We start from the raw sequence: 22,909 nt of genomic DNA, 5'->3' as shown, positions 1-22,909 counted from the left end.
CAGTCATGGGAAAGAAGGGGTTCTTTTTCACAATCCTTCTTTCCTGATAGTGGGTAGTCCTGAATTATCCAGAAAACAGTTCTGAGGAGGAGGTGACTGTGCCACTCTGCATCTTTTAATTGTAAATGCAGGGAGCTATAAACTCAAGGAATGTCCCCATGAATTCCTGCACTCACAGCATGTCCTCAGTCCTGCACATTTTACAATGCTGTGCATCATTGAATCTGGAAGCCTAGTGACCAAAAAGAAGTACTGCAGGGGATATCCTTAAACTGGGTGAGTATGTATGTATGTGTGTATATATATATATATATATATATATATATATATATATATATATATATATATATATATATATATTTTAGTTTTGGAAACGCTTGTTTACCAACTGCACTGTTCACCCCAGCCCCTTTTAGCTGCGTGCACTACCTGGCACTTTTCAGTAACCACCCGGCTGTTTTTGGGTGGTACTGATAAGTTAGGTCATAATACAGGGGCTTCCACCCAGTTTAAAAAACTTTTTTTGCTTAAACACTGAACTGGCATTCACATCAAGTTGCTCTTACAGTTATATATGTGTGCTATATCTAAAAATTAAATGTGCTTAAAGAAAAAAAAACAGTTTATTGCCTTATGTTTGTTATGTGGCTGATTTCCAGTGGAAATTTGGTGTTTCACTTTGATGCGAAATTGCATGTTTTCTCCATATTGCAAATTTGCTGTAACACAGCAATAAATCGAATTGCATCATTAGACATATCAGTTCTTGTTTTTGCTTCATGGGCTTTACTGCTGTGCACCTACTAGGAGGCATAATATTGAAACATAATGTATTCAGCAATCACTCACTACAAGTAAATCTTCAGCAGCATTAGGATTATTAAAAAACAGGATTTTTATAGCATATAAATTTATATAACATAATACGCAGCGCTGTACATTAAGTAGGGGTTGCAAATGACAGACAGATACAGACAGTGACACAGAAGGAGGCGAGGACCCTGCCCCGAAGAGCTTACAATCTAAGAGGTATCATTTGTTTTAAATGTTTAAAATTGTTTTAAAGTGATTCACTATTGGTGAATGCTTATTATCATTTCTGCTTTATAAATTTGCCCTTTAGCATCACTAAGTATCATGAGTCTTAATAGCCAACCCAATATTTATATATATTTTTTTTTTTGCTATTTTTTAGTCCTAATTTGACTGTCAATTTGACTCTGCAAAGGGGAAGTTCAGCCAAGCGTTTCATCCTGGCAATGTTTGACATCCTGAACCTTTATTTGTAACTTTTTATAATAACTGACACAACAACTTAAATCATTCACAAAAGAGAAATGGATTTGTTGCTGGAAAAACGTACATTCTAGCCTGGGGCGAGAGCGAGAGAACCTCATATATTTGCTTTATATCCTTTGCTTGGTAAGTACTAAATGTAGAAATATATATATTGGGTATGATAAAGTAGATCCAACTCTTACAGAGAGATGTTTAGTTTGCTGGGGTATTGTGGATCATAAACAATTTCTACTTTTTATTCATAAAAAAAACTATTTTCACCTTTTTCATATACTTTTTGTTCTTTTATATTTTTATTCATCTCCCCTGGGATTTTTCAGCCCCCCTGCTGCACTCTTACTAGTACACAACATTGCTGTAGACCGGCTTCCTTAAGGTGATAACTGTACATCAGGCCTGCACATGTGTTGATGGGCCTCCTGTAGTCCCCACCCTGGGCACATGTGACACGGTACCCATGCATGATCAGTTATTAGACATCCTGTAACAGGAACTTGCTGAACAAAGACCTCCATGAAAGCATTGCCAGGTAATCATTTATTGAAAGGTGCACATTTTGGAATAACATCAGTGTTCTCCTTATGATTAATATTATTATGCAGTGTTTATATAGCGCCATCATATTACGCAGCGCTGTACAAAGTCCATAGTTATGTCACTAGCTGTCCCTCAAAGGAGCTCACAATCTAATGTCCCAACCATAGTAAAATGTCATTAATATAGTTAAAGGTCAATATGGGGATATACCAGTTACCCTAACCATGTTTTTGGAATTTGGGTGGAAACCCACACAAACATGGGGAGAACCTGCAAACTTCATGCAGATAGTGTCCTGGCTGAGATTTAAACCTGGGACCCAGCACTGCAAAGGCCAGAGTGCCAACCACTGAGCCTCTGTGCTGCCCAGGGGGCTGCCGGCCCTGCCCGTCCCCCCCCCTACGTAGGGCTGCCGACCTTGCCTTTCCCCCCCCGCCCTATGCAGGGGCTTCCGGCCCTGCCCATTCCCCCCCTGCCACAGCGGCCCTACCAAGGCAGTGGTTCCTTGGCACAAAGAAACAGTAAATGCTCTGCCCCCTCATGGCCAAAGTGAACATAGCCATAGGCTTCTGTTCATGTGACTGTAAATTTGACATCCTATGGCATAGCAGTGGAGTATATGGATAATGATTTTGGGCACTCATTACACCCTTCTGTCAACATTCTTGTACTTACAAGTGTTAGAACCAAGCTTATCGAGTCCATCAGCATTTTAACCAAGATGCCAGGAATGGTAGCCATTGCACTTTTTCTCATGATGGACAAACTTTTAGCCAAAAAAGTCCCATTATTTCAAAATAATATTTACTGAACAATGGCTAAAGTATTAATATTTTCCTGTGTTTCAAACTGCTTTCATCATTTCCTTCTGTTTTGCACAGCTGTACCGGCTCTTCTCTTGGCCCAAAATTGCTTCCTCTGATTACACTACACGCTGTGAGCTTTTCACAATGTGCATTAGATGCTGCAGCAAGTTGGGTGGCTCCCTCTTATCTCTTGGCTGGATGTCCATCATCATCTATCCCCTCCCTCCCCAATCTGTCTGTCCCTGGCCCAGAGAATCGGCCTTGTGTGTTTGGGATCTTCTATCCATCACAACAAGAAAGCGTTCCCAGATTGCCAGCAGTAAAAAGTTAGACCATTGCAATTCCTTCATAAAGAAATAAGTATGAAGCAGATAAGATGTCTTTGCTTTGGGCACCTTAAGATTTCATTTCCATTCTGACTGGGCTGTACCTTTAACTCCAGCAAGTTTCTTAAAATAAGTTCTAAAATATTTAAAGGCCTTGAAAAAAGTCATTTTTATCATTAACAAGTGGGTCATCTCGGTCTCTTGCAGCTGACTTGCTGGGGCTGCTGGGAGTTACAGCGTCTTTAATAATTTACTCTTGTTTATGCCATACCAGGGAAAGATCGGTTTTAAGAGTTCATGTTAAAGTGGTGCCAGATTGTCTTGTCCCTGGATTCAGAAAAATAATCTGCCGTCCGCCTTGAATTTGGGATCTCAAGTGAACCTGTCATACAACAAGCTTCTCCGGCACACAGATTTCAGGATGTTTGGTTAGTTGGGAGTCGGACCCCATTAGCAGCCCATAGTTGCCTTTAGCTTGATTCCCAATGGCAACATTCGGCAGCTGGAAATGAAGAGAGAAAGTCATAAATTGGGGATCATATCGGGCAACAGTGCCATGTCTTCTTAATTCAGAACTAGACCCCGTGTTACTCGGCCATTACATCACAGGGCACTGCCATCTTCTTCCTTGTTTGCCTCCTTGTAATCTTCGGCTTTTTTGATTGGCTGTACCAGGAATAAGCAGCTCCTGCACATGTGGATCTGGAGTTCATTCATTCCGAGCATGCGCAGAGGAAGTCAGGATTGCTTGGTATGGCTTTGCTTGGATCCTGGCAACCAAGGCTGACGTTGCACATGCGCAGCTCGGCTCTTTTGCCAGACACCTGGAGCGATCAGTCAGGTAGGAGGGATAATTGCATAAGGGACATCACCTGCAATAATGCCCGTCCTGATTGTGAATTTTGAAGTGGAACTTTAGTTCTTATATGTGTACAAAACACCACTCCATCCGAAGCTACTTAGATAGTGTTACAACTCAAGAGCATAGTTGGAATTTAAGGACAAATAGTTGTCACCCCATTACAGGCAAAGTGCACACAAAGAACCTTATGGCAGGAATATCAGATATTATCTTTAAGGGAATATATTAAAATGTTTATTAATAAAATCCAGTATTTATATAGCGCCAACATATTACACACCACTGTACAAAGTTCATAGTCATGTCACTAGCTGTCAAGGGAGCTCACAATCTAATGTCCTTACCATAGTCATATGACTTCAATACAGTCTAAGGGTCAAATTTTGGGGGGAAGCCAATTAACCTAACTGCATGTGGGAGGAATCCAGGGAACCTGGAGGAAACCCACACAAACACAGGGAGAATCTGCAAACTCCATGCAGATTGAGTCCTGGCTGAGATTTGAACCAGGGACCCAGCACTGCAAAGGCCAGAGTGCTAACCACTAAGCCACTGTGCTGCCTGTTTATAAATAGGTTTTGAAAGGATATTAACCTATGCGGGTTCTCTCCAGCCCCTTTTAGCTGGGCGCACCACCCAGCACTTTCAGTAACCACCCGGCTGTTTTTGGGTAGTTACTGAAAAGTTGGGTCACAATACTGGGGCCACCACCAGCCTACAGCTTCTTCCCATCGAACTCTGGGGAGAACACGATATGACTGATTACATTTTAGTGATTGAGTTTCATTCATTACTAGCTGCCTACAGAGCCCCCTTTTCTAATATTTTCTCATGTAAGGAAACTCTGCAATTTCTTATTTCTAAGAAGAACACGCTGATTGGTTTTATTCCCGCAGGCATCTTCTGATTTTAATGGAGCTATTAAATCGCCGGCCTAATTGTTGACAACAAAAATCTGCTCGCATGGAAAAGAAATGTTCTTGTCTTTTTATTCCTCTAAGTGATTTTTTTCCTTTTATTTCCATTAGGAAGATGTTAAAAGTTCACTCAGAGTCTAAATGAAACACTGAGCTTTGAAATGCGTTCAAGCATTGCTAAGGCGCGATGGTCCAGTGACCTGGGAACCCCGGCTTGTGCTGGGGGCTGTTCCTAAACACGCCCACCTCAGCTTCCTTGCCATCTAATTTTAAAAATGCTGACTTACACCACCAATGCATTTCACGCTTGTCTTAGATTTAGTTGTGGATGATGGTACAAGAAATGGAAAGAGGGGAAGTTACACGGCACCAACTCGCAGGCGGAGCTTTTCACAATGTGCATTAGAAACTGCAGCAAGTCAGAAAGAACCCATCTTATTTCCTTTCTGGAGTCCAGTATCATCCAGCTCTAGCCTGAGCGCCTCTTTTATTCATTTAGTTTAATTTCTTTCTGTTATGGGTTCCCCTCCTCCTCCTGTAGCTGTCTGTCATTTGCAACCCCTATTTATTGTACAGAGCTGCGTAATATGTTGGCGCTATATATATCCTGTTTAATAATAAGAGGGCGCAGTGTGGACATTACCTGCAGTGGTTTTCATGCAATGCAGTCTGCTCATTCCTATAGTCTCTTGAAGTCCAGCAACACTCAGACTAGGAGAAGGGGAGCATGGCTGGGTGCTAATAAAATCTGCTGCATGCAAATATATTGACAAGGGAGCAGACAGAAGATCTCATCCTTCTGCTTTCTAATATGCAAGCCATAGGTGCAGAGGGAACCCAATGAGATGTTTTGTTAGTTCTGACCCACTTCTAAACATGTTTAGCTTCCTGTCTGCTGGCTGCGGTGCGACATACAGTGGGGACATTGGACTGCAAGCGTCTTCAGTATTAAGAATTTTTTTTATAAGCTGGGTAAAGAGGATGTAGGTGGGTGGCTGCCCCCGTATTGTGACCCAGTAACCACTCAAAAACAGCTGGGTGGTTACTGAAAGGTGCTGGGTGGTGCACCCAGCTAAATGGACCTGGAGAGAATTCTGGTCTCCCAGTTAAGGGCTGATGCAGGTATACACTATTGGTAAGAAATGATAGAAGGGTGGCTGCCCCTGTATTTTGACCCAACTCTTTAGTAACCACCCAAAAACAGCCGGGTGGTCACTGTAAAGTGCCAGGTGGTGTGCCCAGCTAAGAGGGATTGGGGGGAACACTGCACTGTTGCAGCCACAGCAGTGTATACGCATTACTGTGCATTCCTCAGCTTTTTGCAATACGTTTCGGAAGCCTTATTTAAATAGGTTGCCTACCGCAGTGCACAAAAAACTGAAATGTACTGTCACATTGATGCTTCACTATGCATTGTGGTGCCCTAAGGTCCATTGGACTTGCAGTTCACCTACATGTGTTACACAGATGTGGGAATAAATACAGCAATTGTATGATACACCGTGCTTCAGAGATGTATTTATATAGCAGTGAATGTGACTTTTCACCAGTAGTATATAAATCACAGTCATTTTAAGCACATCCACCAGGAAGATTCATTTTATTCCTCCGTTCCAGCTTCCTTTTCCAAAACAGCAAGTGAACTGTGAATGGCTCGTCCCCAATGACGTGGTTGTATCCAGCCGGCTGTTCGCCCATAGTTTTTGTGCCCACGGGACTGTGCTGTCCCAGCTGTAGCCGCGCGGCCACTAAGAGGCTTACAGCTAGTTATTTGTCATGTGTAATCTCCTGTTCAGCAACAAAGGCAGATGGACTAAATAACCTGCTTCCCTAAGGCCATCTGGACGATGGGATGTGAGCAGCCATCACGTCAGTTCCCAAGTTTCCAATTTGCTTCATTACGACAATAACGGCAGATTGTCCTACAAATGTCTTTCTGCAGGTTGTAGAGGGGTAACATTTTTTTTCTTCAATATTTCGACTGAGTTTTTAATAGAAAATTATTACAAATTGTATGATGTAAATAAACTAACAAACCTTAATAGACATATTGCTATGTAGCCATCATCAAATGGGAGGTGAATCCGTCACAGCTCGAGGAACCCCAAGCAACCTCTGGAGGAACCCTAACTTAATCTCAAGAATTCACATGAGATCATCCTCCTACATCTTCATTTAGGGAGGAGATGTGGAGATTAGGGGGGATCATGTTGTTTCTCTCTTAGGGCCCATCATCTAAGATGGCACACTTTTCAGATATAGGATATGAGGTATGATACCCATTTTTCCCAAACCTAAAATTTTTCCACCTTTTCCCTTGCAGTATTCTCCCCAGAAATGTTTTCAGTCTGAGTGGGAAGAAGCTGTAAGTGGGTGGCAGACCCAATTTTTAAATAAGCACAAAACCTTGACGGTCACTAAAAAGTGCCGGGTGGTGCACCCAACTAAAAGGTGCTGGGGAGATCACTGTCCCTAATATGGTGGAGTTGTGTTAATTTATCGTTATACATTTTGCCTTTTTAGTAGAATAAATGCGTTGGAGGACATTTTTACCTAGATGGGTCAGTAGATTTTGCCAAATATGTTTCTTTACCTGCTTAACAAACATGACATCTAAAAAAGGGCAGACTTGAAGGGCCACTCTTTCTTTTTCTGCTATTTCTGCTCTATATGCCCAATGCTTCTTTTAAAGAACATTTTGAAGCCCCCACAAGCAATGGGGCAGCAGATTTTACACTCGTCCTGCATGTCTTTCCACATTGATTGTCCTGGCGTTGCTCCTTAAATTGATGCAGTTGCCGGGAAAACACAATCTATAAATCTCATTTGATTGTTTGGCTTTCCTCTTTAAAGCAAAGGGAGAATCTCTCTGTAAACAGAAGAAAAATCAATCCTCGGTTCAATACATGAACCCGTTACTGCTGTTTTTTTTTCCCTAAGTGTTTGAAAGGTCCCAGCAATGCATGCTGGGAGCAGACTGGGCCTTGCAGCATGAAGTGGCGGCATGTGATAAGATTCTTTGATATAACTGCACCTCGTGTCCGACTTTCAATGCACAGAGATGGCTTTGTATAGCTGTGCTTACCAGGTGCTGCTTCTTTTCTCAATGCAGGTCTATCATTATTACTTTAGTAACAGCTGCATGGCATTTCTCAGAGCCGGTGACAACCGTGGCTGACAACCTATTTCCTATTGGTGACAACTGTGGACTGGGCCTGTGTAATGAGTATTGAGGTGACCCCTGCATTGGGCTGCATTGGGAATTTCGGTGATGGAGGAAGCACATTGTCACTGACCCTATCACAGGCAATGTTTGAACAAGGACCTCCATGGCAGGATTGTTTAAAACTGTAAATTGGTAAATTGACAATTTCTTTTAAAAATAATATTAGCAGCGTTGTATCAATTAGATATTTTTTTTTTTTTTTTTTTTCCAGGTGCGTAGACACAACAGAGCCATCATGAGCACAGTAACCTCTCCGCTCCCGTACGTCTGGCAGAACTGACATCCCTTATGGCTATGTATGATGAAGACATTCTGAACAACGCTTTCTACTTGGCGATCCACAAGCAGAGGCCTGACCTTATCGACAAGGTTGCAGAAGTTCACGGCATTGTAAGTGTGCTCGGGGTAACTGGGCACGGCGGTGAGCAGGGCTTATGCCTATGCTAAGCAAGCCTAATTGAACCCATCATGTTTATGTGAAATGATATTGTGCAATATGATGAATGGCACAGTTGCCCTTTAAACTTAGAGGTAATTAAAATTCCCACCATGCATCATTACGCTGCACAGCAGGTAAGCGGCGGTCAGGCTGCATCTTCCTGTTGCAATGGCGGTATTTTTATGTTACTGGAAAAATGGTTTTATTCTGGGTTCAGTGTGTAACTGTATATGCAGTGACCTCCCCAGCCCCTTTTAGCTGGGTGCACCACCCGCACTTTTTTGGTAATCACTCAACTGTTTTTGGGTGGTTACTGAAGAGTTGGGACACAATACAGGGGCTGCCACCCACCTACAATTTCTTCCCACCTGGTTTAAAAAAATGCTTGGGCTGAACACTGTGTAAATGTATGAAGTATTCTCCCCAGAATTTTTTTTTGAAATGCATACCCGCCATACCTTGTGGATTCTTTCTATCTCTTACAGTATTCTCCCCAAATTTTTTTGTTCAGTGGAATTGTGTTCAGTGGAATTGTGTTCAGTGGAAAGTTGTAGGTGGGTGGCAGCCCCTGTATTGTGACCCAACAATCCGGCTGTTTTTGGGTGGTTACTGAAAAGTTTTAGGCGGTGCGCCAAGCTAAAAGGGTCTGGGGAGATCACTTTGTATACATTTTTCTATTAGGTTTAGATTCCCTACTGGTCTGCTCCATTGTATGTTTACATTTTTGCTATATTTTTGTGATATAATATTTATGATCTTGTGATGGAGATGGTAGAAGCAGAAAATTCTGACCAAGGCAAATCCTTACAGCCTCATTTATTCATATAGATATATAGATAGATAGATATATATATATATATATATATATATATATATATATAATGTCTTAAGGGTTGACACTTGGGTGATTAAAAACCAACAATAATTTTGGAGCCTTGATAAAGAGATGGGAACAGTATTACCCCATCAATACTTTATTTTTATAGTTTGATATCACAAAGTTAAATTCTGCCTTGTAGATCCAGCTTGTTAATGCAAGTAGAGAACTGTAGTGAGTTGGCTTGAATTTCCAATGTTTTTTGGGGTTAAGTGCTAACCTCCTTTACAATTTTTGTTATTGCCAACCCCCAAAGAGTATAACTTGGAAAAGTTGCTATATAAATTTACAGTGCTCTATAGTTCTATCAAATCAATATATATTGTGCTAGACATAGTTATCTTGCTCTTTATAACAATCAAAAAAGAGAAAACATAATCTGTGGAAACAAAGACGCGTTTCGCCAAATTGGCTTCCTCCGGTTTGGTGGAGACATGTATAAGTCATTGAATTACCAGGTAGGTAAGTGGATGTGTAATAGAATTTATGAGACAAGGGTTAGAGAAACATCAGGATTTCTGATAGCTAAGTGCTTGCAACATGGGAATGTGTAGAAGGCATAGAGGGGTTGTTACCTTTCAAGTTGGCCATGCAGTGAAGCAGGAAATGTGCTGCCAGTAAATCATGCTAAGACGAATATTTTTTTTTTTTTTTTTTTTTACCTGATTTCAAAAATTCTTTTACATACGTAATTTTACCCGTCTCCACCTCCCCTGAGGAAAACACTTTGGCGAAACGCGTTGGGAACAAACATACCCATATGAACGGTCAGTCATTGTCTCCACGTTTCTGTTTTGATCGTTATAAATAACAGAAAAACAATTTCTAGCACAATATATATGGATTTGTTATTACTATAGAACACTAAATATATATAAAGCAACTTTGCCACAAAAATATTCACAGTCTGATAGATGTGTATCCTGCAAAATCTGGACTCTAGTATATGTGGATGATTAAGGCTTTAATTTTGCTAGTCAGCAGGGTCAGATGCGTCCCGTCTTGTGTTTAATCTTGTGACTCTTCAATAGACCGCAGACTAACAACGTCCCTGTTCTATTCAGGGGGGAAATTGAGTTGGAATGCCTGTTCTCCAGAGGCAATAAAAGGGTTTATCATTCTCTTCATGATGACCATAATTTATGTCTACATAAATAGCATAATTATTTGTAATGCCAGTGCTAACCCTTCCCTGTGTAACCCCCCAGACCTCCCTCCCTGATCATTATATCCTGTTTGTAAGAACATGTGTTGGTGCAATGTCAATATTCCAAACCTTTTACAAGTCATCAGATGGGTGGAATTGCTTCTAATTTCCAAGGCTTAATCTTCTATTTGCTTTCACCAGTGGGACTGTGAGGCTAATGGGCGTGAAATGATTTCATTTCTCGCTCTATTAGATTTAAGGGACGAATTCAGATTGGATTGGAAAGTTTATGGTTTAATATGATATTTAGAATACCGAGCTGTGCCTGTTTGCTGAAGTGATCTCACATGAATATGAAACATACACTTTGCAAGCTCAAAGGATTAATATGCCTTTGGTTATCCAGAATACTGAAATAAATTTGAAGAGCTGTGCAAGGGTTGGTTTTATATAGAATGCCCCAGATATTCTGTGATCACTGGTGGGACATTGGAGGTGTACAGGGACACCTAATCTTGTTACCATTGCCTTTCATTTTGGATCTATCCCTAACTTGTTGCTAATAATGTTGTCCTTTGCTACCCTTTCCCCATTCCTGTACAACTCTTTACTATCTCCTCCCTGTCTTCTTCAAAGGGCCTGATTTATATAGGCTCTCCAAGGCTGGAGAGGATACACTTTCATCAGTGAACCTGGGTGATCCAGCAAACCTGTAATGGATTTCTTCAAAGTCATTTGCTATTTGTTAACAAATATTTGCAATCCTGGACCAGATCCAATCCAGGTTTGCTGGATCACCCAGCTTCACTGATCAATATATATTCTCTCTAGCATTGGAGAGTGTTGATAAATCAGGGTCAAAGTCTCACCTTTCCTTGCACCATCTCTATCTTACAAATAAAAAACAGATATTCTTTTATAAATTCTGTAATCATTAAAGGGGATCTCTAATTCATCTATTGGCCAAAGGAGGAAGCTTGTCCATGCACTTGACTAAGAAAAGAAACCCATCATACACAGCAATGCAGGCAACCTCTATATTTATAATTTCACATTTGCACATTTCATGGCTTTGGGAGCCAATCACAGCACCAAGCTCTTTTCATTTACTGCAGCAACAGTGGCCTTTGCAGGGACGAATGTATACCACATATGCAGAAAACCATCCGCCCATCTGTATTAATGACATATGACTTAGGTAGGGACAGATTGTGAGCCCCGGCTTACAGCGCTGTGTAATATGATGGCACTATATAAATTATTACTGTGTAATAATATTTAATACTTCTCCAGGAGAACTACTGCAAGCCTCCCCCCCCCCCCCCAATCCTTGCAATAGTACTTCCAAGGCTCCCACCATCTCTGCACACTACAGCAGTAGTGAAGTCTGGATTGCTGCTGATTTCGGGTTGCTGCTGCTGGTTTTACCATTGTCGCTGTCCCTATTCACACTTTTACATACAATCCTCACTTAACTTTTTTTAAAGTATTCATTAATTCTGGTGGGATATCACCCCATTGGAGTCCCTGGGAGGTGTCTGTAACATGCCTATCAACAGCCGGTCCAATTAAAGTCCAATAGGCTCTAAAAAACAGAGAGTCTGCCATGCCCTTGTGGAAATAAATACTTGCTATTGAAACACATGGACCTGGAGGATTCCCACTAGGTAATTTTTGATTCCCTGTGCTTTAAAGAGAACCCTAAATATTGTATCGAAATGATGTTTAACTGCCATTCATGCCTAAATCCATCATTTAAAAAGAAAATGTTAAAACGTATCTTCTCTCCAGTGCTGACCCAGCTATTCAGTGCCAGTCTTCTGCACAATAATGATACTTTGCATAATTGAGGACCACCCAGTGCTAAAGAGGAGCCAAAGGTAAGTATGTGAAATGGTATTGAACAATACATACCAGTTGGCCTCCAGATAAAAGGAGAGAAAAGACTGAGATGGTTGGCTGGTTGGCTACGTTTAAGTACTTGCCTTCATGCTTTTGGAAATTCATATAGTCTGTCTATTCTGGTAACCGTTTTTTCTTGTTCTTACAGATTCTTGTGCCTTGTAAGGGGAGTATAACAAACAGTTCATTCTCCAACTTCTTCTTTGAGTCATATGTTTTAAAACCCAACGAGGAAGGCTTTCTTACCGAGGATGGAAAGGTAAAACCTTGACTATGTGTCTATATGTTGGCATGGTGCCTGTTCATTCAAAGTTTTTGAAATGAATTCAAAAAATAATTTTTTTGGACGAAAAACCCCCTCTCTCGCCGTATGCACCTCACATATGCTGGAACCCAAAAGCAGTTGGATTCGGCAGCCAAGGTAAAGATGACAAGGAAATCAAAGAAGCAAAATATATCTTTGTTTTGTTTTGCAGGAAGTTTTCATTCACGGGACTCAGATTAAGTTGGGTACTGGATTTGCCTTCTCTTTCTCCATACCCATTCTGTTTGAGGAAACCTTCTACAATGATAAGGAGGAGAGTTTCAGTGTCCTATGCATTGCCCGATCACTAGAGAAAGACGAAAATTCAGGTATGTTGCCTTTCCTTCGGATAGGATGTGCTGGACTGTCTGCCTGCAGCCTCCATACAACTCCATATACCAATCACATCTACAATTTCTCTGTTGATGGGCTCTTGGAAAGCAATTTCATTTTTTGATATAGAAGAATTCCTACAAGCTGGAGCACTGCTCCCAAGCACAGCCTAAGCAGATGTACTCATAATGTAATGTAGCTCTTCTCTTGCAAACAGCCTCAAGGAATGTAATGGGACAGCTCACACTTCCTGTCCCATGGTACATTGCCTAGTGCCACCACATGAAGGCAAGTAAGTAATTCAAAGGAACCCCTTGTAAATGCCAAGATGGTTTGAAATTTACACAGGGGTTTCTTAACCTGGTTTTAGGGGTCAAACATAGTGTTTTGGGGGAAAGGTGAGAACATCATATTTCCTCACGGTGGCTCAGTGGTTAGCACTCCGGCCTTTGCAGCACTAGTTCCCAGGTTCGAATCTTGGCCAAAACACTATCTGCATGGAGTTTGCAGGTTCTTCCCGTGTTTGTGTGTGTTTCCTCCTATAATCCAAAAACATGCAGTTAGGTTATTTGGCTTCCCCCTCAAAGATACCCTTAGGGGTTCCCTGCAGGCCGGAATCCTATTTCGTGTTCGAAATGTCAGGAAAGTCTGATCTAAAGGGTTCTCTTAGGCACTCTGGTGGTTAGATTTCTTCAGTTGCCTTCCTAGATTTGCTGAACTGACACCACTAATACAAGGGAACCTAAAGGTGGACAGGAACTCAGCTAGAAACTAAAGCAGGGTATCCCTGGCAGCACAATGGCTCAGTGGTTAGCATCCTGGCCTTTGCAGCGCTAGGTTCCAGGTGTGAATCTCGGCCAGGACACTATCTGCATGGAGTTTACAGGTTCTCCCCGTGTTTGCGTTGGCTTCCTCCCACATTCCAAAAACATGCAGTTATGTTCATTGGCTTCCCCACAAAATTTACCTTAGAATGTATTACAGATTAACATACATAAACACATAAATATATAAACATTAACATATGACTATGGTAGGGACATTAAATTGTGAGCCCCTCTGAGGGACAGCTAGTGACATGACTATGGACTTTGTAAAGTGCTGCGTAATATGTCTGCGCTATATAATACTGTGTTGTAGTAGTGGTACGTGGGAGGTTTGTCTGCATGGACATATGATGGTGAATGCTGGATTCTGGTATCTTTCATTACCAAGCTGCTAATTTTACATCTTGATTATTTCAGAACAACCTACCACTGCACCGTCCAATACCTGCACATTAAAAAACATTGAGGATGTGAAAGAATTCTTGGGGAAACACGTGGAGCGATTTGATAAAAATATCACCTCATTCCGTAGTGCGTTCAAAGTCCATGAAAGGAAGAGCCTTCGGCATTACATTGTGAGTGTTGCCATAGACTTAAGTGTACATTTGGGGCTGCAGGGATTTCTGGGAAACATGGTCACTCAGCTTGGTCTTAAGTTGCTTGAGCTACAGCATGACATGACTACTACGCATGCTGAGGAGGAGACTTAACCTAAAAATAAAATCCATAATATTTGGAGTATCTTTAATATTAGACATCCCTATTGTCACAGAAGTACTGATTAGGCTTTCAAAACTCTCACATATACTTTTGCAGGCCTACTTCAATGTTTCTCAACCAGGGTTCCTCCAGAGATTACTTGGGGTTCCGTGGGCAAAAAGCATTTTGTGCCTCTTACGTCAGTTAGCATTGACTTCAATAATCTTTTTGGCTATCTGTAAGGGTGACATTCTTCCCAATGGACAGCCATATAGGAGGCATTCTTCCTATTGACCAACACACTAATGTACTTTGAGCTGTGGATATAGATCGGTGTTCCCCCATGTTTAAAAGGTCAAGAAAAACTGGCCTTTTGCAACAACCCAGGTGATCTACATGCAAGGTTTAAAAACTTCTTGGTAATGTTGCACTCTGAACCAAATGCTCCAATTGGCCATGCATGGTGTCCTTATTAGCAGTGGATATATGCAGGTCAGTGCTGGATACTGCCAGGAAGCTTTTATACTTGCTTGTTTGAACTTTTCAGTATTATGAGCACCCAGGATAATACAGAAGGCCTTGTTGGTGCTTTTTCAGGACCTCTGTGATATTGTAGGTGTGTTATCAGATATTCACATTTGAACTGTTGCCAAATGTTTAGCTCTTAAAGTAATATATGATGTGTACTTATGTATGCGTTGTTCTTACAGGATGCTGTTAATGCTCTTTATACAAAATGCCTCCAGCATTTGCTTCGAGACTCGCACTTGGTAAGTCAATATTCTTCCAGTGTATAGTTTAAGGGGCCCTCACCCAGCATTTTGTTTTTTATTTATAAGGGCGAAAAAAAGTTCCCCACAGAAATTTGATTGCTTTCCTTGATCAGCACTGGAGATGTTTCTTCTTTTTTCTATTTTTTCTCCATGACAGCCTTCTAGCCAAGAGTTGTTTTGTGCTGCAAGAATAGTTAAAAATTTCACCTCCAACTTTTTTATTTTCTTCTTCTGAAGGAAAAACTTGTGGGCAGTTAGTGTATTGGATTTCTTGCCTTCTGCAGAGAACGTAATATAGTCCCACCTGTATTAAATTTAGTCAGAAAAGGGGCTTTCCTGGAGGATGGAAAAAAAAGTTAGTCAAGTTTTCCAAAGCTACCTTCCATAGACTCTATTGAGGAGAAGTAGAACCAGGCCTTTGTAACATCCTCCTTTGTTACCTCAATAAGGTGAGAAAGTTAGATCCAGGATCAGATGTCCCCACTTAAACAAAGAAGTTCTAGGTTTTGCCAAGCATTCAAAGAATGTTTCAGCTTTTAAATTTCAGAAATAGGTGCTATTAGGAAATAGGTGCACAAAAGTAGACTTTTTTTATATAAAAGAAGATTACAATAAATATTACATGAGTTCCCTACTGATTTCAGCTTACACAATAATAAAGAAAAACACTCCTATGGTATTCATAAATTTATCATGGAACAGGCAAAAGGTATTTTACAGCTGACGCGTTTCACCTGTTGGCTTCATCAAAGGATAGTGAGATATGCCACCATCAATGTTCGGAAAATATTCCGTGAGTTTAAAAGACATTTGAATTGCAGGGAGGGTTTGTTACCAAAGACCTTCAATGATGGAGAGTTGGTCTTGATGAAGGAAAGAATTCTCTGAAGAAGCCTTTTAGCAAAACGCGTCAGATTCCGAGATACCATTTGCCTGTTCCATGATCCTGAATTTATAAATACATTTTTTTGTTATTTCTTTTGCAACTGCTGATATATATATATATATATATATATATATATATATATATATATATATATTAAATAGTTCAAATATAAATATAGATTTTTTTTTTTTTTTTTTGGTTTTCTGCGCCTATCTTCTAATTAGAGCTCAAACATGTTCTTTGAATATCTCAGTCAGTAGCCTAATTGTAAAGTGTATCTAAAGCTGTTTTTAGTTTTTAGTACAGCAGCAAATTTTATGTGCTGTTTATTTCCCTGCTCATTCACTTTTTTTTTCATCCTGGTGGTCATTATTGCTAACTGTATACAAAACTGAGGTAAAAAAAGTTTTGATTGAAAGTGCATTTAGGTGTCTCCTAAAGAAGATGCTAATAAAAGCATTTTACAAGTATGTAAAACACTTCTATTATTTTTAAAATCGAAAAATAGGATACATTAGGGCTTAGTATGTGTTCCTGATAAGACAGTAGGTAGAAAGATAAACTTTCCCTTGGCCCTACTAAATAAATGGAACTAATGCTTTGGTGCAGTATATAATTCAAACATCTTTATTCATTACCTTACAGCGGTCCATTGCCAAGCAAGAAAATCAGATGAATCTGATGAAGCAAGCAGTGGAGGTAAGGAGATTATCTTTGCACCTGCAGTGACCTTTTTTTTCTCGGTCATGGCCTGGTCACCTTAACCCTTATCAGCATAATGCAAGTTTAAATAAATTCTGCATTTTCTGATTGTTTTTTGATCCCCTGGGGTGGCAGGGAACACAGCCTCTTTTTTAAATGATTTTTTATTATTTTAGATGTACGTACATCATGGAATATACGATCTGATCTTCAAGCAAGTGGGAACCATCGAGGCAAGCGAGGTATGGCTCCTGAAGGATCAGTCAAGCCATTAATTTTAAATTGGTCTGTTGCCAGTCTTGACACAATTTTAGACAATTTTTTAGACTCTTTCATCAAAGAAATTGAAGCTGCTTTGGCAAGCTCAAAATTAAGCAAATCATGAAGATATTATATTATTTTTTTTTTATATTTACACCAACTAACTATCTTTAAAAATGAGCTCTACTGGATGCAATAGAAAATGTAAATAAAGATATGACTACTCCCTAATTCTCATTGTGGGTTTAATTGATAGGATGCTGCATTTAACAAGATTACAAGAAGCCTCCAAGATGTACAGCAGAGGGATATTGGGGTAAAGACTGAGTTCAGGTAAGGAAAAGGTCAGTTGTGTGCATGTGATTATATATTTATGTATGTATGTATATATAATGTTGGATGGTTTCTTGCAGCATTAACATTCCCCGAGCTAAGAGAGTTCTGGGCCAGCTGAACCGGTGCACATCTCCACAACAGAAACTTATCTGTCTCAAGAAGGTTGTTCACACCATAATGCAGTCACCAAGCCAAAGAGGTTAGCATCGAAGCAGGTTGCTATACAAAAGCAATCAAAACACAGGGTCATCAAAACAAAGCGTGTTAAGGGTTATTTTCCTTAGAAAACAGCTACAGTCTGGGTAAAATAGTTTGTTCCCAGCCAACATTCTGCAGATTGGGACCCTTCCTTACTATGTGGAATCATTAGTCTCTCTGCAGAGGTCTGGCATACCGCCTGTTAAGTCAGACCTAATTCTCTGCATTGAGCAGTTTTAAGTTTCCTGCACATTGCAGATCTCTAGCACTCGCTCTGCAAAGGGTGGGTTAGACCTCTGTAATAAAGGACCACTTCCTCCATGCAAAGAACAAAAGTCCTTCATTACAGTTGCTGGTAGGGAGATTTTTTTTTTCTACTCAGACTTTGGCTGCTTTTTAAGGAAAATTACCTGAAAATACTAAAAGTTTATTAGTACTTTAGGGGCAGGTATTTTGGTTGTCTTACAATAGCAAGAAAGCTCACTTACAGTCCATGCAATTAGAATGCTCTGACTTTGCTTAAAAAGTTAATTCATATTCAGTTCCCAGTGATTTGATACACATACGTTGCTTATTTTGCTTGTGCTGTATTTTTACATTTCTCTTTCTGTATACATTGTTTTCCTTTAGTGAACATGGAGACCATGTGTGCGGATGACCTCCTGTCTGTGCTGCTTTACTTGCTTGTGAAAACAGAAATTCCTAACTGGTAGGTTTCTGCAGACACGTATGAAATGTTTTGTGTTCTGTCATGGTGTATCTGATAAACATACAGCTGGTGATTTTATAGAGTAAAAAAAAAAAATCCTCCTGACCCCCACTGCCAATGAGCTGAGCTTGGCTACTTGGGTTAGTCCAGGAAACTGCCAATCTAATGTTCCAGTGATTGAGGGGTAACTATCCAGGGTCCATGCAATAGTGATACTTTAATTCAAAATAGAATATATTGGACAGCATTACCTGCTAGCTACGTGCATCTCATGGCTGCAGAGACACTTGTTTTTGGAAATTCCTGTTTTTGGAATGTGGGAGGAAACCAGAGTACCTGGAGGAAACCCACACAATCACGAGGAGAACCTGGAAACCCCATGCAGATAGTGTCCTGACCGAGATTCCCACCTGGAACCTAGCACTGCAAAGGCCAGAGTGCTAACCTGTGAGCAAATGTGCTGCCAGAGATACCCTGTTTTAGTTTCTAGCTGTGTTCTTGTCCACCTTTAGGTTTCCTTGTATTAGTGGTGTCAGTTCAGCAAATCTAGGAAGGCAACTGCAGATGTCTAATGAGGGAACCATGTAGATCAGCTTTTTCTGATATTTTGATCATGGGGGAACACATGAAATAGGATTCTGGTCTGCAGGGATCCCCTTCTATAATTTATATATCCACAGCTGACACTACATTATTGTGGTGTTCATTGGGCGGAATTCCTCTTACATTGCTAGTCATTGGAAAGAATGTCACCCTTACTGATAGCCAAAAAGATCATTGATGTCAGTTAACCTGACCTGAGAGACACAAACTGCTCATTGCTAAATGAACCCTCCTCAACCTCTGAATGAACCCTGGTTCAGAAACCGTGATGTAGATGGTTTAAATCTCCTGCATCAAACAAAAACTCCTTTCACTGTGTCCAGTTTTGTCTTTTGGTTTAATTTGTATTTTGTATCCTGATTGGTTGTGTATTTTTTATCATTGATGGAGAGAATGTTTCAGTACAACTCCACCCAGTCATGACTGTAAAGAATCTAATTATTCAGTCTTTATTTAATATACCAGTTGTTTTTTAACCTTATTTTTATGTTTTAGGATTGCAAACTTGAGTTATATCAAGAATTTTAGATTCTGCAGTACAGCCAAAGATGAGCTGGGGTATTGTCTGACTTCTTTTGAGGCTGCTATCGAATTCATCCGGCAAGGAAATCTCACTGCAACAGCAGCTGTAAGTAGTGCCAATGTCCATTCCACCAAATAAGTGCCACATAATTTAAAATTAATAGAATACAAAATGTTTTACCATTAGAGATTGGTGTGGCAGGCTATGCTATCAATCGGCACTTTTGATGAGCTTCACTCCACTGTAAACGTCAGGATTTCCTCTACTCATTATGTAGAAGTGTTTTCACACAACCTTTGCCATTATCTGTAATAAAAACCCAGTCAATACTATTTAGCAATAGACAGCCCTTTTCATAAATTAATATTTCATCTTGAAAACATTTGTGTGGACCCCTTTGGTCATCCCATTTTCATGTGCTCAGGGTAATTGGTGTTATTTGCTGCATTAGCAGAACAAGCAGTGTAAATGCACTGGGTATAGATTACAGGGAGAGGTGTTGTTGTATTGCTACAGCACCATTTATCTAAAAGTTTACAGTAGATTTTTAGGGAATTGTAAAAATTGATTAGGAAGTTTAAAAGAGGGAGTGGATCCAGAAGCAAATATGGGTTCCACACGATAAAGGTAACAAAGGTCATCATACTTGGTGAATGGTTAGGTTCATTGATCAGTGGGGCTGTACAATAGACATTTACACAATTGGGGAGATTCAGATAATCCCCTGGTAAAACCACTAACCTTATAAATGTTACATAGAGGTGTAACAATGATGTACTGTATATGCACACTACATATATACAAGTGATTGGGAAGATGCAGGTAATTTAGGGGAGAGCCAGACTGTACAGGTTCAGCAAAGGTAAGGATAAATTGTAGTGGATCCTGGTGGTTTGCAGGTAAGGCCACAGAAAAGGGTGTTGTAGTAATCGGGTTGGTGCATGAGGGCATTATTTGTAGTTTATTGTACTAGGAGTGAGAAGGGGTCGAATGTGAGAGATGTTTTTTAGGTGAAGATGATAGGAGATAATTAATTTGTCAATGTGAGGTTTTGAATGAAGAGTCCTAAGTCAATTATTACACCTAAATATACCCACCTAATGGCGGGTGGGGTAATTAAGGTATGAGGTGGAATATTGGCCATTTCAGTTTTACCTACGGTATATTAAGTTCATGAAGAAACAAAGTAGTAGCTAGCAATAGGACGATCAGGAATAAGAAAATTATGTAGCTAAGTCAAGGTTGGATAAATAGATTTGAGTGTTGTCGGCATATAGGTGATAATCAAAGCAAATTGAGGTAAAATCTGGCCAAGCCTTGGGTATAGATGGGAAAAGAAAAGAGGTATGAAAAAAAGGCCAGTGGTACACCATGCAGAGAGGGGGCACAGGGAGCAGCTGTTGTTGCAATAGGTGAGTTAGGAGAAATGCCAAAGATTGAGACTGTAGATGTCCAGAGAGGATCAAGATAATCAGATGTGGTCTACAGTGTCAAAGGCTTAGAGGATATAGATTAAAATAAGTATGGAATAATTGCCTTTACAGTGTTTAACCCAGAAATATTTTTAAACTGGGTGGGAATAAATTGTAGGTGGATGGTGGCCCCTGTATTTTAATGCAACTCTTTGGTAAGCACCCAAAAACAGCCGGGTGGTTACTGAAAAGTGTCAGATGGGGCTGGGAAGAACGCTACTTTTCATATCAAATAATTGTTGATCACTTTCACGAAGAATAGTTTGTTGAGGTTATAAAAGCCGAAACTTGTTTGAGTTACATGCCCATATTATGTGTTCTTATCATGATGGTCTGTGTGTCGTAGGAATCTGAGGGGAATGATAAATCGTTCTTATGGCAGAGGATGAACTTGATGTCCAAAGTCCCTTCCGCTACTATCGACTGCTTGTTCAAGGTAAAACCAACAGATTTCGGGCTGAAATTTGGATCTATATACCATGGTATTTTTTTTTGTATTACTGTTCAGGATTAGTAAACTGGAGTATGTACTGTATTTGAATGCTGATTTTGCCTGGCTGTGGTTCAGATTGTGAGAGTCTCTCAGCTATTGCATCTTTTAGGAAAACTTTTTATTTCACTTTCTGATGGACCTCAGAGGGTTCATCAGCTTCTTGTTCCATTATATCTAGTTGGCTCCAGCAGGCCATCTTTCAAACTTATATTCCTAAGGACACTTACGCACTTACTGCACTCCACTAGATCTGTGATTGCCTCTTGGGCTTTGGGCCAATCTATTTCACAGATTTGCAAGGCTACCACTATTTTATACATGTTTCTAATTTCTGTTGGGTGGATGTTAAGGCCTTATCTGATGCTGTCTTCATTAGTTGGAAGTCTTGAAGGTGAATGACTTCCTTTGTTTTAGTGGACAAAAATGAATGGAAAGTTTAGGGAACCAACAGCCGGAGAAAGTCCCATATGTCACATGACCTCATCCATCAATGGTCCTATTCCTTTGTGTTTATGAGGATGCTCTTAGTTTTGCTTGCTACCAGCTGGAGCATTCTGATAGTAAGAGAGGTTATCCTGCACTGGTCTGCTATTGTCAAATCCTCCTTTAAACAGCAGTATAACTAAAGGGTTAATAACTCCATTTGGGATGCCCATTGTTTACAGTAAATGCAAAAGTAATTTTATTCTGTTTTACAGCGGGATACCTCCTATCTGAAGAGGCAGCATTTTCACTTTGTTTCCATGAGTTGTCCACCTGTGGCATTTTATATTTGGTACCCAACTGTGGCTCCCTATCCTAAAGTTTTAGTGACAGACCCTCGTGTATGATTTAAAATCTGCACTTAGGATTACAGAGTTACTTCCTCATTAGGAGCCTACATGCCAGCTATGTTCTATTTCACAGTTTATAGCTCTAACATCTAAAATGTTAGTACAGCTCCTCTTCAAGGCTCTTTGCACATCCATAGGAGAAACATTTATTGTGGTGTCATTACCACCTTGAGGAAATTAAACCATATACAGCTTGCTGGCACAGCAAACGGCTCCATGTCACCCTTCTGCCACCCACTGTGTGTCTTTGTTCTTTGGCAGCACATCGCCTCTGGGAATCGAGAGGAAGTGGAGAAGATGCTGAACCATTGTGATTCTGATGAGGAGGCTGTACAGAACATGTGTCACCCTCTGTGCTCCTGTGACAACTGTGACAAGTTGGCTTCTGGGTAAAGAAATACATATTAAAATATATAAAGAAACTGAATTCCATCTTCATATTTTATGCACTTTTAGTTACAATTGCAAATCTTTCAGCACCTTAGGGCAAATAGCACTATTATTAGTCATTGGAAAAAAAAATGTTAACTGTGAATGTAGGCTTTTAGGTAAAGCTCACAGGTGTTGGGAAGCACAAAACCTGCCTACCCCGCAATGCGGGTTTTGGGGCCTAAGTGAC

General features: G+C 40.2%; 1 protein-coding gene across 2 annotated transcripts in view; it reads left to right on the top strand.

Moving 5' to 3' along the window:
* Positions 1 to 22,909, top strand: part of ANKRD27 (ankyrin repeat domain 27) — a 48,381-nt gene that overhangs the window by 5,629 nt on the left and 19,843 nt on the right. The window contains exons 1-14 of one of the 2 annotated variants that reach the window (XM_072422129.1): positions 1,320 to 1,422; positions 8,185 to 8,363; positions 12,487 to 12,597; positions 12,815 to 12,971; positions 14,220 to 14,377; positions 15,212 to 15,271; positions 16,806 to 16,859; positions 17,039 to 17,104; positions 17,380 to 17,456; positions 17,537 to 17,658; positions 18,288 to 18,366; positions 19,465 to 19,597; positions 21,311 to 21,400; positions 22,552 to 22,679. In XM_072422129.1, coding sequence (XP_072278230.1) covers positions 8,262 to 8,363; positions 12,487 to 12,597; positions 12,815 to 12,971; positions 14,220 to 14,377; positions 15,212 to 15,271; positions 16,806 to 16,859; positions 17,039 to 17,104; positions 17,380 to 17,456; positions 17,537 to 17,658; positions 18,288 to 18,366; positions 19,465 to 19,597; positions 21,311 to 21,400; positions 22,552 to 22,679 — 1,337 coding nt within the window. In that variant the 5' untranslated portion in view covers positions 1,320 to 1,422; positions 8,185 to 8,261. Of the gene's footprint in view, positions 1 to 1,319; positions 1,423 to 8,184; positions 8,364 to 12,486; positions 12,598 to 12,814; positions 12,972 to 14,219; positions 14,378 to 15,211; positions 15,272 to 16,805; positions 16,860 to 17,038; positions 17,105 to 17,379; positions 17,457 to 17,536; positions 17,659 to 18,287; positions 18,367 to 19,464; positions 19,598 to 21,310; positions 21,401 to 22,551; positions 22,680 to 22,909 lie in introns of those variants that run through there. The other variant, XM_072422128.1, reaches the window with a different exon arrangement.

The sequence above is a fragment of the Pyxicephalus adspersus genome, chromosome 9 (genome assembly GCF_032062135.1).
Source record: "Pyxicephalus adspersus chromosome 9, UCB_Pads_2.0, whole genome shotgun sequence".
In the NCBI taxonomy this organism is placed as follows: Eukaryota; Metazoa; Chordata; class Amphibia; order Anura; family Pyxicephalidae; genus Pyxicephalus; species Pyxicephalus adspersus.
This window is presented reverse-complemented; position numbering and strand designations above follow the sequence as displayed.